The sequence below is a fragment of the Lissotriton helveticus genome, chromosome 1_1 (genome assembly GCF_964261635.1).
Source record: "Lissotriton helveticus chromosome 1_1, aLisHel1.1, whole genome shotgun sequence".
In the NCBI taxonomy this organism is placed as follows: domain Eukaryota; kingdom Metazoa; phylum Chordata; class Amphibia; order Caudata; family Salamandridae; genus Lissotriton; species Lissotriton helveticus.
This window is the reverse complement of record NC_136057.1, coordinates 1,180,540,289-1,180,554,696: the sequence shown is the minus strand read 5'-3', so window position 1 is coordinate 1,180,554,696 and position 14,408 is coordinate 1,180,540,289. Positions and strand designations below refer to the sequence as shown.

Here is a 14,408-nt window from a genome sequence, read left to right as displayed (position 1 = left end):
CACAATCAAGAGTAATTCATATGTCTTCCCCCATATACAGATTGAAAGAGCTAGTCCACAAATGTCTTCCATCAAGTAAGACTTTAGATGTTTTAGTACTTCTTTCGTTCACATTTAGTTCCCTTTAGTTCCCATGTAGTGCATCCTCTCTTCCTATTTTCATGTGTTTTTTCAGGCACCCCTTGCGATGTATATCGGGATAACCAGGAACATATAATGATCCTGGTCAGTCTTCCCATCCCTTCAAACTAGATGTATCTTTGTTTCGTCAATTTCAGACGATGCCTCCTTTAGCAATGACAAACCTCAAGTGCATCAGTGACACATAAAATATACCCGGTGGAGATATTTGAGCTGATTGGTGTGGAACTGGTGTGCAATAGTCACATCCCTATGTCCTTCCTTGTGGTTTGCCACCTTTATCTGTTGGGGTTCCCGCATTATCCTTCCAGGCACATCTTAGAGAATCAAAATTATCTGAGGTGTGTATAACCAGAGTGCTGAATGCAGTAGATATCATCTTGTAGTTTATGTTCACACCTGAAATTTGTATTCTTGGTGATTGAAGTTAGTGAGTGCTGTGAGGTCTGATATGAGGGTAAGGTATGTTGCAAGTAAGTATTTGAAAAATAGATATTTATACTCATCATAGGTGACCTGCAGGTCTGTGAATGAACACCTGGCTGTGCCAGACATCACACCTTCTACTTTTGAGCTCCGTATATTATCCAAATTACAGATGCCCTATATGACTGCAACTTGTCCAAGTCACAGATACAATGGGGTTTCAGTAGTGTGTCTTAGCCGATGCCCTTAAGGGTCTGCTGCCATATGTTTATTAGTTTTATTGCCAGTGGGTCAAGGGTATCCTGCCCCAATACAGCAGGTGCAGTGGGTGTTTGTTTACCATTGCACCCTTCTCAGTTGCAAATGCATGGTCTGCTTTGGAGCCATGGAGCCATTAGTTTACAATAATTAGAAGAGCAGTTAAAAATATGCAGCTATATCAGCCAACCCTGGTGCGGCTGTTGTACTGGGATTTATAACACTGAGTCATGAATGTCAAATGGTGCACCTCCATTCCACAAGCCATTACAAAATATTTCCATAAAGAGAGTGATGATACTGTGTGGAATGTCATGTGTGTTTTGTACTTGGTACAACAGGCGCAGAAGGGATACCATCTTAGCAATGGCTGCTCGCCCCATTAGTGACTGTCAAAGGGGCGACCACAAAGTCAAGTCGCTTTAAAGTCTGCTTAGTTAAGGCATACGTTTATGCTCCTATGTATGCTTCCTATTGTGGGCAACATAAATCCCAAGGTATTGATACCCTTCTGTGGCCTTGGTAGCCCATTGGAGGTTTACCTGCCTTGTATGAATCTGGTACTCCTCTGAGTTATAGAGGTTCACTTTCAAGCCACAAACTTTTCTGAATATCTGAAGCATCTGCATAACCATGTCATCTTCCTCTTAAATAGCATAAATTAAAATTACAAAAACAAATACATGTAGCCATTAAATTAGAATCATTGTTTGTCAAATTAACCTAAAATGCTTCCTACATATTGCAGTTTCAAACTTTAAGAATGCTACTCATTTAAATAACACCACAATTTCTGTGGGAATATGTTGGGAAAATACAGTGGCTAAATTCATATGAACCATACGGAGTACACCTACTTCAGACTGAATATAACCTGATTGTGAACAAACTCTCAATGCCATATTTTTTTTCTGGGTGAAATGTGTTTCAGTAAATTAAAAGGGCGTGCTAGCAGCACCATTCACTCTGTGCCTTTCAACTAAACGTTGAAGTCTTTACCATTTTGCGAGTGCCTTCCGTACTTAGCAGCCCGATTGTGCACAGTGGAGTGAGAGGTGTTTCTCTACAAGCCAGGATTGCTTTGCCTTTCCACCATGGAGGTGTTTTAGTGGGCTCTGGGCCTAATGTTGTCCCATGAACAGGTAATCTCTTTTTTCCTCTCCAGAAGAAGACTTTTCAGGTTATCCATTTCAGTTCTGAAATTGAGGGACTGACCCACAAACTTTGCAGGTCATGATCTCCCAGAATTCTGTTCTGTTCCCCCCTCTTTTGAAGTTTGCAGAATCAGGGACTTCTCTAACTTAGGTATGTCACCTGGAAGTCCCCAGTGTGCACAGTCTTTGGTCTCACTGGACAAGAACCACATTATCTGTGCTAGACCTGAAAGCAGTGTTCTGACATGTAAGATATTTTTTTAGTTCAATTTAAAACATAAGAATTCTAATTTACATCAATAATATCAAACCGAATTGCAAGTAAACTTCAACTGCTATACCCACTGACGGACACCATATGAAGAATGACCCTGTTATCTTTACATATGTTGTTGCTCACATTCACCTCTTATATCCTGTCTCTCATCTTGGACAGGACTCTTATTTTACAGCTAGATTTGCTTTTTTTTTTAAGTACATAAGACATACATGATGTGAAAATCTTTCGATCCCTTGGGAGATGTTTGCAATTGTGTGCCAACCCTTTTCTTGGCAACTTCTTGTACAACATGTGTTGTCTCTTGTATCATTTAGTGCTACAAGGAAGAAGAATTGTTCCCCCAAGGACCTAAGCGCTCATGAAATAATTGCCAAGGCATTGTCAATGTCTTTTTAGCATCTTGCACTGATTGCATTTATGAACAGGGCAGCCATTTGGGTTCCCCTTCACGATTATCTGAAGCACAGTGTATTGGATGTCAGCTCTAACTCTGAAGCCCAGTTTGGACAAAGTCAGGCTGCAAAAATACTTAGTTTAAGTTATACGTTCTTTTTAAAAAAAAAAAACAATTTTAAACCACAATAACACCAGGCATACTATGTTTATGATCTTCCTACCAGTTTGAAGGACCAGGGTCGTTCTAGATGTAGGAGTACATACTGGTGAATTATCAACCGACTAGAACTCATTATCCTTTTAAAAAAAAAACATTTAAGACGTTTTCCCTTCTTATACCAAAAGTAATAGTAATATAGAATTACTACATTGAATGTGTTTTCTTACTGGTTGTGATTAGTTGAAACATTATTTTGGATATAATTATAATTCCATGCTTTAAGTCTGTTTACATGTGATTTGAAGTTTCAGACTCTGTAGCCTGCCTACTCACTAGCGATCACTTCAGCTAGCAGTCTTTGAAATACAGACCTTTCTCACTTTGGCACAATACACTTTTTTCAGTGGGCAGTACATGAACCCCAAGTGGATAAGAGCCCTTCATTGTTGCTTTTAGTTTTTCTCACTGCTGCTGTTACCTACATAGTTAATGATGTGGGCAATCAAACTGCATTGTTAAACTTTCTAAATTGATTCCCTTATATTCCGAAAGTGTGAGAGCTGACATTTACTCCCTGATGCTTTTATTTTATACTTGTTCAATTCAACTTAATGTAGCCCTCGAGGTTTGGATGTTTTCAGCAACATCTCCCGATGGATTCACCCACATTATGCTGGCATTCCAGTGTGGATTAGAGTTCCAGAGCCTTTGATCAGTCTGATCCTGCGCTTATACAGGAAAGTCCTCCTTATAAAGGAAAAAAGCAACTATTTCACACAGGAATTAGAATCCGCTCAAGACTCCATCAAACAATTGTTTCAGGTGGTGTCCAAACTTGCGGCTCCAACAGAAAATCACTCCCAACATTGCAACTCAAGCTTTCCGTTACTCTCTAGCCCAGAGCTTTCAGGCAAAAGTAGATAACATTTACTCCAAGTTCAAGGCTTCCCCTTCCAATGAGATTCTGCTTGACGTAGATAAAGAACGGTCAGAGTCTTTGGCTTTTACGGAATTTTCTCCGGTCACCTCGTAATATATAGCTGCTATGGTGAGCAATGCTAAATCAGGCTCACCGTTCGATCCCTGTCCACCGTCTGTCCTCAAACGTATTCCTGACCTAATTGGTGCTAAACTCGCATACATTTTCAACACCATGTTCTTCACAGGCGTTTTCCCCACTCAATGGAAGAATGCTTCTATTCTTCTGTTGTTAAAGAAACCCAATCGGGATGTATCGGATCCCAACAACTATCGGCCCATCGCTCGTCTTGCTCTGCCTACAAAACTGGTTGAAAAGGTAAAGAATATCCAACTCTCACATTACATCCAAGGCAACCAGTTGCTGGATGAAGCTCAAATCGATTTCAGACCCAGCCATAGCACTGAGACAGCGCTGATTAAAGCCACTGAAGAGATAAGAGTCGCCCTTGGAGGAGAAGGGGCAGCAGCTTTTATTATTAGATTTATCAGTAGCCTTTTATACGGTTGATCACAGGCTGTTGATCAACCATATCACTACTATAGGCATTCGAAATAGGGCTAAATCTTTGCTGACATCCTTTTTTATGAGCGCATTCAATCAGTTAGCTTCGGCAACCTTGAATCTGCCACTTTCTCTCTTCCATCTGGGGTGCCAATGCCCAGGAAACTGTTCTTAATAGGCTTCAGATGTTACAGAATGCAGCTGGAAGGATTCTCTCCGGGACTCCCAAATACAATTCTTTAACTATGGTCACAAGACAATTTAATTGGCTGCCAATTAGAAGCCCAATAAAATTTAAGGCACTGTGCGTTGCCTATAAGGCGATACACAATACGGGCCCTGGGTTTCTCAAGCACTCCTTGCAGATCTGCACACCTGGTAGATAGTTGCGATCCTTAGGGGCAAACCTGCTAACAATTCCCAGAACTTACAGAACCAACTGGGGAGACATAAGCTTTGTGGTTGGAACCCCCAAGTTGTGGAACAACCGCCCTCCTCAGATCAGAGCCCTTCCTACTCTTATTGTTTTCAGAAAACGGCTACAAACCTGGCTTTTCAGCAATTAGACCTCTCCGTCTCAGGAGTAGACAGTGCCAAGACACCTCTCAGTATACGCGCACTCTACAAGTCGCATTAACATAACCTTTTTATTTCACCTTTCTATCTTTTGCTTGACAAATTAGTTTTCACAGTTTGAGAATTGGAGGGAGCCAGAGGAAATTGAGATTCGGTACTTACCTAATACCTTCTACACTCCTAGTTTGTCAACATTTTTCTTTTATGAACACTAAACCCATGTCACGGGCTCTATTTTAAGTCTAAAAGTGGACTTAAAAAATATAACCTGAATTCGATGGTATAGAGATTAGGAATGGTTTGGAAAGTAGCACCCATTGAAATGGTGATTACTTTTGCAAGTTCATGGCAGTAAAAGGAAGCGCGTTGACGAATAATACTGAAGTTACCCATGGTCAGAACATGACATTGAGCAGCATTCCTTGAAGGTGCTGTAACAGTATGTGGACATTCCTAATGTGCCTACCTTTTCCCAGCTATTTCTATTTCCTCAAGTTAATGTTCCTTGTCAGTTGGTTGACTTGGACATTCTGCGAACATGAGTGAATGGTTCCCTGGCGATAACAGGTATAATTACTGCTTTTGCTTTATCACTTTGATTAGACAGCCAATGAAGGTTTCCAAGCTTTTGAATTGTCACCCAGTGCTTGACGGGAATTCTTAAATATTTTAAAACCAATACCCTCATATGTTGCAATAATGAACCAGTCCACCCGGTTCTCCCTTAGATTCACTCGGATTAATTATATTCTTCTATCTAATGTCTTGCATGAGCTAATATCTAAGTTAATAATTAATGTTTGTTTTGTGTTTTCACTCTTAAGACTTCAAAACTGTTTTTCTTGACACTAGGAATTGGACACTCCTTTCCGGTTATATGGGCTTACAATGAATCCGCTGCTCTATAATATTACCCAAGTGGTTATCTTGTCTGCTGTTTCTGGTGTTATCAGTGACTTACTTGGATTTAATTTAAAGGTAAGAGATTGCAGGATGTTATATTTCTAATTTTTTTAATTCTGTTTTATACTGTTCTCATAAATACACAATTGTATTGTACTAGCCTATCATAGTTATTACATTGTTGGCATGGCAGTATATGCCATCTGTTGTTTCAGTGACTATGCCTCCAACGGTGCTCATATACATTACTATACATTTCTAAAGTGCCACTATTCAGCAACAGAAGACCAGTACAAAACCAGTGACTTTTGAGTTTGGTGTCTCTGCTCTTGCTTAATGCTCTGGGATGTCTATGGTCACCTGGATAATCAATTGTGTTGGGATCCTGCCATTTTGTATAGAGGGAGTGGTCTTGGGGGCGGGGGGGCTTGAGGTGTAGGGAAGGGTGGCATCTCTTATAATGGCATGCAGTGCTTCTGACTGCATGAATTATTGACTGAATCAATGCTTGTTTCCTCACTCCTGTCTACAATGGTTTCTAGGTTGTGAAGGTCTGTTTACCTTCTAGTCTTTGTAGACATAATTGGTTACATTGCATGCATTGAGGTTACTCATCTGGTGGTTCCTGTCTTGTCTTGAAACCCTCAAGCACTTCATCCCATAATGAAGCTATCAAGTGACTGCATTTGACTCGCATCTCTTCCCTGTGTAGTGCAATACTTCCCCCACCCCATGTACAGACTGTATATCCAAAAGAGACCATTAGTTATAGATTCCTTACCTTCGAATAACCCCCAGGCGTCAGACAGCATCTGGAGGAATTTATTTATTTATTTATTTATTTATTTAATGGTTTTGTAAAGCGCGTAGTAACTCCGAAGAGCATCCCAGCGCTAAACTGCTTCTCCAGGGGTTTTGGCCAACTAGTAGGATTATATTTGCGGGAAAAGGAAGGTCTTTAAGGTCTTTCTGAACTGAAGATAGTTCGGTTCCGTCCTAAGTTTTCGGGGTAGCTGGTTCCATCGTTTCCCCGTGTGGACCGAGAAGCGACGGCCACCGGTCTTGGCTTTTCTCACTCTAGGGACTGTAATGAGGTTTTCTGCATTGGACCGGAGATCCCTCTCTGCTTTGTATGGGATTAAAAGTTCTTTCAGGAGAGGGGGACCGTTGTTGTTGAGTGTTTTATGGGCCAGACAGAGGGCTTTGAACAAGACCCTTTCTCTGACTGGGAGCCAGTGGAGAGATTTAAGGGCTGGCCTGGCGGAAGATCTTCCAGGTGTGCCCGTGAGTAGACGGGCTGCGGCATTTTGGGCTTTCTGCAGTGAGTTCAAGGTGGCTTCAGGGGCTCCCAAGTATATAGCGTTACAGTAGTCTAATCTTGCCAGGATTAGACCCTGGATGAGGAGCCTCCTTGCGGTCTCTGGGAGCAGGGGAAAGATCTTCCTGCAGGCTCTGAGTAGTCCAAAGCATGTCCCTGCGGTTCTCTTTGCCTGGGTTTTGAAACTCATGTCTTTCTCGATCCATACACCAAGGCTCTTGACTTCTTCCTTGGGTGCGGGAGGGTCCCCTAGGCACCTGGGCCAAAGGTGAGGTGGTAAGGAGGGCCCATTGTGGCCCATCAGGAGGATCTCGGTCTTGGACCCGTTCAATTTTAAGGAGGAGAGATTCATCCATCGGTGGACTTCGGAAAGGCAGCTGTGGAGGTCAGAAGGGGCGTGGTGAGGATGGGAAAGGGTAACGACCAGCTGAGTGTCGTCGGCGTAGTTGATGACTGACACGCCGAACGAGCTAACCCTCTTCTCCAGTGGGGCCATGTACACGTTGAAAAGTGTGGGGCTCAGAGATGAGCCCTGTGGCACTCCACACCGGAGGGGGATGATGGATGAGCAGCTGTCGTTTTCCCGCACCTGGAAGGAGCGTCCAGTCAAAAAGGATTCTAGCCATTTCAGGGCCAGACCCTTTAATCCGATCTCTCCCAGTCGGTGGATTAGGGTGGGATGGTCTACAGTGTCGAAGGCCGCACTGAGGTCTAGGAGGATCGCTGCCACTGATCCTCCTGTGTCCAGAATGCTTCTGGCCTTCTCCACTGCTGTCAGGAGGGCGATGTCAGTGCCCTGCCCTGGACGAAATCCTGTCTGGGAGGCCGCTAAGAGGTTGTTACTTTCTAGGTAAAGTGATAGTTGTTTATTTACCAGCTTCTCTGCGATCTTGCTGTTTCCAGGGAGAAGGGATATGGGCCTGTAGTTGGCGAAGTCCTCCGGGTCTAAAGAGGGTTTTTTCAGCAGACCTTTGACTGCTGCCGCTTTCCAGCTGGGGGGGACGATGCCCTCCGAGAAAGAGGAATTGATCAGGGCCGTGAGGGGGGGGATGATGGTACTTGACACTTTTTTTAGAAAGCGGAGGGGGGCAGGATCAAGGGGAGAACCACTTTTAATTGCGGCCATCGTGGTTCCTACTTCTTCCGTTGTTACGGGGCCGAAAATGTCCAGGGAGGGTTGGAGGGCTGGCGGCAGTTGAGGATTGGCGATAGTGATGATAGGATCCGGCTGTGTGGGGTCCTGTTGGGGGGGGGGTATGGTTAGAAGAATGTTTTTAATCTTCTCGTCGAAAAAAGTGGCTAATTTTTGACATTTGGTTTCAGCTGCTTTGGGATCGAGGGGTTTGAGTGGGGGGTCGGGGGCGTGGAGTAGTTCTTTTAGAACTATATAGGTTTCATGAGCTGAGCAGGCCGCGTTTTTAATTCTGTCCTCGTAGAAACTAGTTTTAATGCTACGGAGCTCTTTTTTGTAGGATTTTACCGTGGCGCGGAATGCGTCTTTCTGTTCCTCGGTTTTTTCCTTCCTCCAGATTCGTTCGTTTCTTTTGCAAGCCTTACGTAGCAGATTGAGTTCCGGGGTGTACCAGGGTGAGGGATTAACTCTCTTGATGTGTCTAAGAGAGTGGGTTTTGGGCAGGATGGCGTCGAGCGATTGGGTAATCCAGGTACTGAATTTTTTGTCCCCTACTACGGTGTTATTGGGTGGATGAGGAACATTTTCTCGGAGTTTGGCCGCCCAGACGTCTGGTTCCAATTTCTGCCACTGTCTGGAATACATTCTGATTTTTGGGAGTGGCGGGGGTACAGTAATAATGTCCCATACTAAGGGAACCAAAAAGTGGTCCGTCCAGGGAAGGGGGATATGGTCAAGGGATCTGAGGTTGGGGATATTGGAAAGAATGTTTACCTTAGCAGTGTCCCTGTGCATCGGGAGCTGGCGTCGGTCGACTCCACGTTCGTCATCCGGGATGACGTTACGGTGTCTACTTAGACGCCGCCCCTGCATGCTGACGTCAGTTCTTTCTTTTTCCGTGCCAGCCAGCATAGATCCGGAGAGAGCGTGCCCCTTACTCACTTTTCGACTAAAACATTTTAAAACTTTTGTACTCCTCTTTCTTGAGTCCTTCGACTCCTGCTGCACGTAGGGATGTCCCATCGTCGGACCAGCTTCAAGCCTTGTGACTCCTGCCACAAGCTGTTCTCTTCCAGGGGATCCTCATCAATAGTCCTAAGCACTGAATATTCCCACCCATGTGCGGGACCCCTGAAACAATATAAAAATATATATGTAAAAAATACATATATCTCGCTCCAAATATATGTAAATACATATATAATTTTTCTCACACCAATGCAGCCCTAAAACCAAGGCTAGACAATGTAAACACTTGTATATGTATAGCAATTCGAAAGGAAACAAAAAACACATTAGGTCAAACAGTCCTTGAACTTTGTGTTTTAATGAGTAAAACCACTCATAAATCCTGAAAATTGCTCATAAACGACATTGTCAACCATAGGCTGCATTGAGAAGCAATAACACAGAAACTGAAAGCATTTTCAGCTAAAAACTGGCACCGTGCCTTTAAGGCAGCCATGACCCCAGGCTTCCCATCATGCCTCAGGGGTGACAGGTCAGTTGTTCTTTCCGGCTCTTTCAGTCAGGACCCTGGTTAAACAGCTCCCACCTTTTTTTGACTTTGTCAAAAATACTTGGTGTTTTCCTTCAATTTTTGCATTCATTCGACGGCTTTTGGCCTTAGAGAGATAGTGCTACCTTTTTTGGGCTCAAAAAAGGTACATTTTTTGTCAAAATGCCTTTGCTTTTTGATCCCTGCCCTTCCTGTGGGAAGAAGGAGGCTAAGTCTGACACACATCCTGTGTGTATCCTCTGTCTTCCTAGCTCTCATTCTGCAGAAAGCTGTGATCACTGCAAGTCCTTGTCAAGTAGAACTCTCAAGGACAGAGAAAAAATCAGAATTTATGGACTTTCTGAGAGAGGTAGGTTTTCAAAGAGACAAACAGCGGAGGACGCGGTCGACGTCGAAAGATGTCCCGACTTGCTCTCCTTCGGCGTCGGGATCGGCGTCAAAGGTTCCAACGACGACAAGTCAACTCCCCTCGACGGTGAAGACTTCAGCGTCGAGAGTCAAGGTAACTCCCCTGCCTTTAACCGGGCGACTGGCAGCGTTAAGAGAGAGGTTGCCGTTGGAGCATGGCAGCTCGATGTCTAAACCTCCGCCGTCGAAGTCTCAGGTCCAGTCTTCGACGTCGAGGCCCCCTTCGACGCCTAGTCATCAGCGTTCGACGTTGAGGCATCCTCCGTCGGTGTCCCATCATCGACGCTCGACGTCGAGGCATCCTCCGTCGGCATCCCAACATCGACGCTCGACGTCGAGGAACCCTCCGTCGTCGCCAGGCCATCAGCGATCGACGTCGAGGCATCCTTCGTCGGCGTCCCAACATCGACGCTCGACGTCGAGGAACCCTCCGTTGCCGTCCGGCCATCGATGCTCGACGTCGAGACATCCTCTGTCGGCGTCTCCCCATCGACGCTCAACGTCGAGATATTTATCGTCGTCGAGAGGACATCGGCGTTAGACGTCGAGCCATCTATCGCAGTCCAGTCGAGGGCATTCAGCGTCCAAGCATCCTCCGTCGGCGTCCAGTGATCGGCGCTCGACGTCGAGAAGGCCTCCGTCGACGTCACCTCACCGGCGTTCGACTTCGAGACAGGGGACTCCAGGGGGGAAGCCTTGCGGGCCATTTGGAAGAGTGGTGAAACATCACAAAAGACAGATGGGTGTTAGCTACACTTCAGAATGGATACTGTCTTCATTTCAGTCATCGGCCTCCACCTGTTCCCCCGATGGCAACATCGAATCATCAGTTACACCTTCTGCAAACAGAAGTGGCCACTCTCCTCGAGAAGTCAGCCATCGAGAGTGCCAGTGTCTCAAAGGGGAAAAGGAGTGTACTCCGATATTTTCTGGTCCGAAAAAAGGGCCAAAAGGCAGAATACAGACCGATTCTGGACTTGCGAACTCTCAATTTGCGCGTCAAAAAGGAACGATTTTGCATGTTGGCGCTTCACCAAATATATCCACATCTCAGGAGGGGAGATTGGATGTGCTCGCTGGACCTCCAAGATGCCTACTTTCATGTTCCAATACACTCCAGTCACAGAAGATTTCTTCGGTTCCGGGTGGGGACCTCCCACTATCAGTTCAAAGTCCTGCCGTTTGGGTTGAAGTCGGCTCCCCGGGTGTTCACGAAGTGTGTTGCAGTGGTAGCAGCCGCTCTACGCCGCAGAGGGGTCTTGGAATACCCGTACCTGGACGATTGGCTGTTGAAAGGTCCTTCCCCAGACAGCGTAAGAAGTCAGTTCCAGACTTGCATACAGCTCTGCCAGCGACTAGGGCTACATGTAAACTTTGGAAAATCAGTCTCTCAACCCACCCAGAAGATTCCCTTCCTAGGGGCTCTGCTAGACTCTGAGGTAGGAAAAGTGTTTCCTTCGGAGGAGAGACAGTTTTCGATAACCCAGAAATTTCAGCTGGTACTTCGCAACAAGGCTCAAAGTGCGCCGGATTGCCTCCCTGCTAGGGTCGATGGCATCATGCATCTTCCTGGTCCCGAATGCCAGACTTCGAATGTGTCCTCTTCAGCAGGATCTGGAGGACAAGTGGGACTAACAATCTGCTCACTGGGACTATCACATCACTCTCTCAGACGCAGCTCGAGCTTCCATTCCATGGTGGACCAAAAAACTAAATATGCAAGTGAGAGTTCTGTTCCATCAACCTCCCCCTGTACAGACACTGATCACGGATGCTTCCCTTCTAGGTTGGGAAGCGCACATGGGTCAACTACAGGTGCAAGGTCTGTGGTCTCACAAGGAAAGTACCTACCACATCAACATGCTGGAGCTGAGAGCAGTCCATCTAGCTCTCAAGGCATTCCTTCCCTCGATTCACGAAGCTTCAGTACTAGTACAGACGGACAACACCACCACAATGTACTACTTGAACAAGCAGGGGGGAACACGCTCACGAACTCTGTCGTTGGAAGCACAACGGATCTGGCATTGGCTTCTGGCTCGCAAGTTGTCCATCACAGCAGTCCACCTCCCAGGAGAGCAGAATGTGAGGGCGGACGCTCTAAGCCATCATTTCGACGACAGGGAGTATTGGGTCCTTCACGACGCAGTGGTAGAAGAAAGTTTTCAATCATGGGGTCGTCCCACCATAGACCTGTTCGCAGACGACCAAAACACCAAATGCCGAGACTTCGCCTCCAGGTTCTACCGGCCAGGATCGAGAGGGAATGCTCTTTTGATCGACTGGTCAGGGGAATTTGTGTACGCTTTTCCACCCCTTCCGTTGATCCCGAAGGTGGTGAGCAAGCTGACACACTCGTGCACAACGATGATCCTCATCGCCCCTGACTGGCCGAGGCAATGGAGGTACACGGGCCTGCTTCACCTGTCAGTGACTCCTCACAAGAGGCTACCATGCAGGCCGGACCTGTTGTCCAAGATGAACGGGAGGTTCCACCATCCCAACCTTCTGTCACTGAGCTTGGCAGCATGGCTCCTGAGGTCATACAGTACGGCCATCTAGGGCTGCCAGAGGACTGCATGTTCATCCTAAAAGAGGCAAGACGTCCCTCCACAAGACATTCTTATGCATGCAAGTGGAAGCGATTCTATATGTGGTGTATTCAGAATGATCATAATCCAGTTCAATGTCAGGAAGAAGCAGTTCTTCCTTATTTGTTATATCTGGCTAAAGCAGGTTTAAAGTTTAATTCCATCAAGGTGCACCTAGCTGCTATAACAGCTTATATGAGGTCACCTTCTCAAACCTCTTTTTTCCGGTTGCCATCTGTCAAGGACTTCCTGCAACGATTACAAAAAGTGTACCCTCCAGTGCGTCCTCCTTCTCCTCCCTGGGAGTTGAACCTGGTGCTAGCGAAGCTAATGGATCCGCCTTTTGAACCCATTCACAAAGCTACTTTACAACATCTTTCCTGGAAAGCAGCTTTTTTGGTGGCAATCACGTCAGCTCGTAGGGTGAGCGAGATTCAAGCTCTCTGTTCCTCTGAACCCTATACGGTGTTCCATTTGAATAGAGTGGTGCTACGGACGCATCCACCTTTTCTCCCTAAAGTGGTGTCAGATTTTCATGTAAATCAGACCATTTCTCTGCCCACTTTCTTTCCCAATCCCTCCACTCCAGCTGAGAGGGCTCTGCATTCTCTAGACCTGAAAAGAGTTTTAAAATTCTATCTAGATAGGTCCAAGGGTATTCGTCATTCTGATCATCTCTTTAACTATGGATCGATCAGGACAGGTCATGCTGCCTCGAAACGTTCTATTTCTAGATGGATCGGTATATGTATTAAACTTGCTTACCAGCTAGCGCAGAAGCCCCTGGGGTTTTCTCCCAAAGCGCATTCCACCAGAGGGAGAGCTGCGACTGCGGTTTTCCTCAATAAATGTACCCATGTCTGAAATCTGTAAGGCGGCGACCTGGAGGTCTGTCCATACATTTACCAGACATTACTGTCTTGATTCTGACACGAGAGCAGATACCCAGGTAGGCCAGGCCTCCTTGCGGAATCTGTTTAACAGCTAGTTTTAAGGTTGTTGTGATTGGTCTTTTTAAGTTGGGTCATGTACTTCTCATTTACCTGCAGGTGGTTGATGGGCTTGCTATTCTGTTCAGTGCTTATGACTATTGATGAGGATCCCCTGGAAGAGGATAAGTTACTTACCTGTAATCCTAGTTCTCTTCCAGGGATCCTCATCAAAGTCATAAGCAACCCACCCGCCTCCCCAGGTAAATGAGAGCTGTACGTCTCTGACTTGTGGTTTAGCCCTGACTTCAGGGTTATGCAAAGAACAACTGACCTAACTGTCACCCCTGAGGCATGATGGCAAGCCTGAGGTCATGGCTGCCTTAAAGGCACAGTGCCAGTTTTTAGCTGAAAATGCTTTCAGTTTCTGTGTTATTGCTTCTCAATGCAGCCTATGGCTGACAATGTCGTTTATGAGCAATTTTCAGGATTTATGAGTGGTTTTACTCATTAAAACACAAAGTTCAAGGACTATTTGACCTAATGTGTTTGTTTCCGTTCTAATTGCTATACATATACAAGTGTTTACATTGTCTAGCCTTGGTTTTAGGGCTGCATTGGTGTGAAAAAAATGATATATGTATTTACATATATTTGGAGCGAGAGATATGTATTTTTTACATATATATTTTTATATTGTTTCCGGGGTCCCGTACATGGGCGGGAATATTTAG

The 14,408-nt window shown here is 45.4% G+C and overlaps 1 protein-coding gene across 6 annotated transcripts in view; it reads left to right on the top strand.

Moving 5' to 3' along the window:
• PHTF2 (putative homeodomain transcription factor 2) overlaps nt 1-14,408 on the top strand; it is a 488,580-nt gene that overhangs the window by 431,054 nt on the left and 43,118 nt on the right. For all 6 annotated transcript variants that reach the window (XM_078679193.1, XM_078679174.1, XM_078679164.1 and 3 more), the window contains one exon: nt 5,727-5,852. In XM_078679193.1, the coding sequence (XP_078535319.1) occupies nt 5,727-5,852 (126 nt within the window). The remainder of the gene's footprint in view (nt 1-5,726; nt 5,853-14,408) is intronic.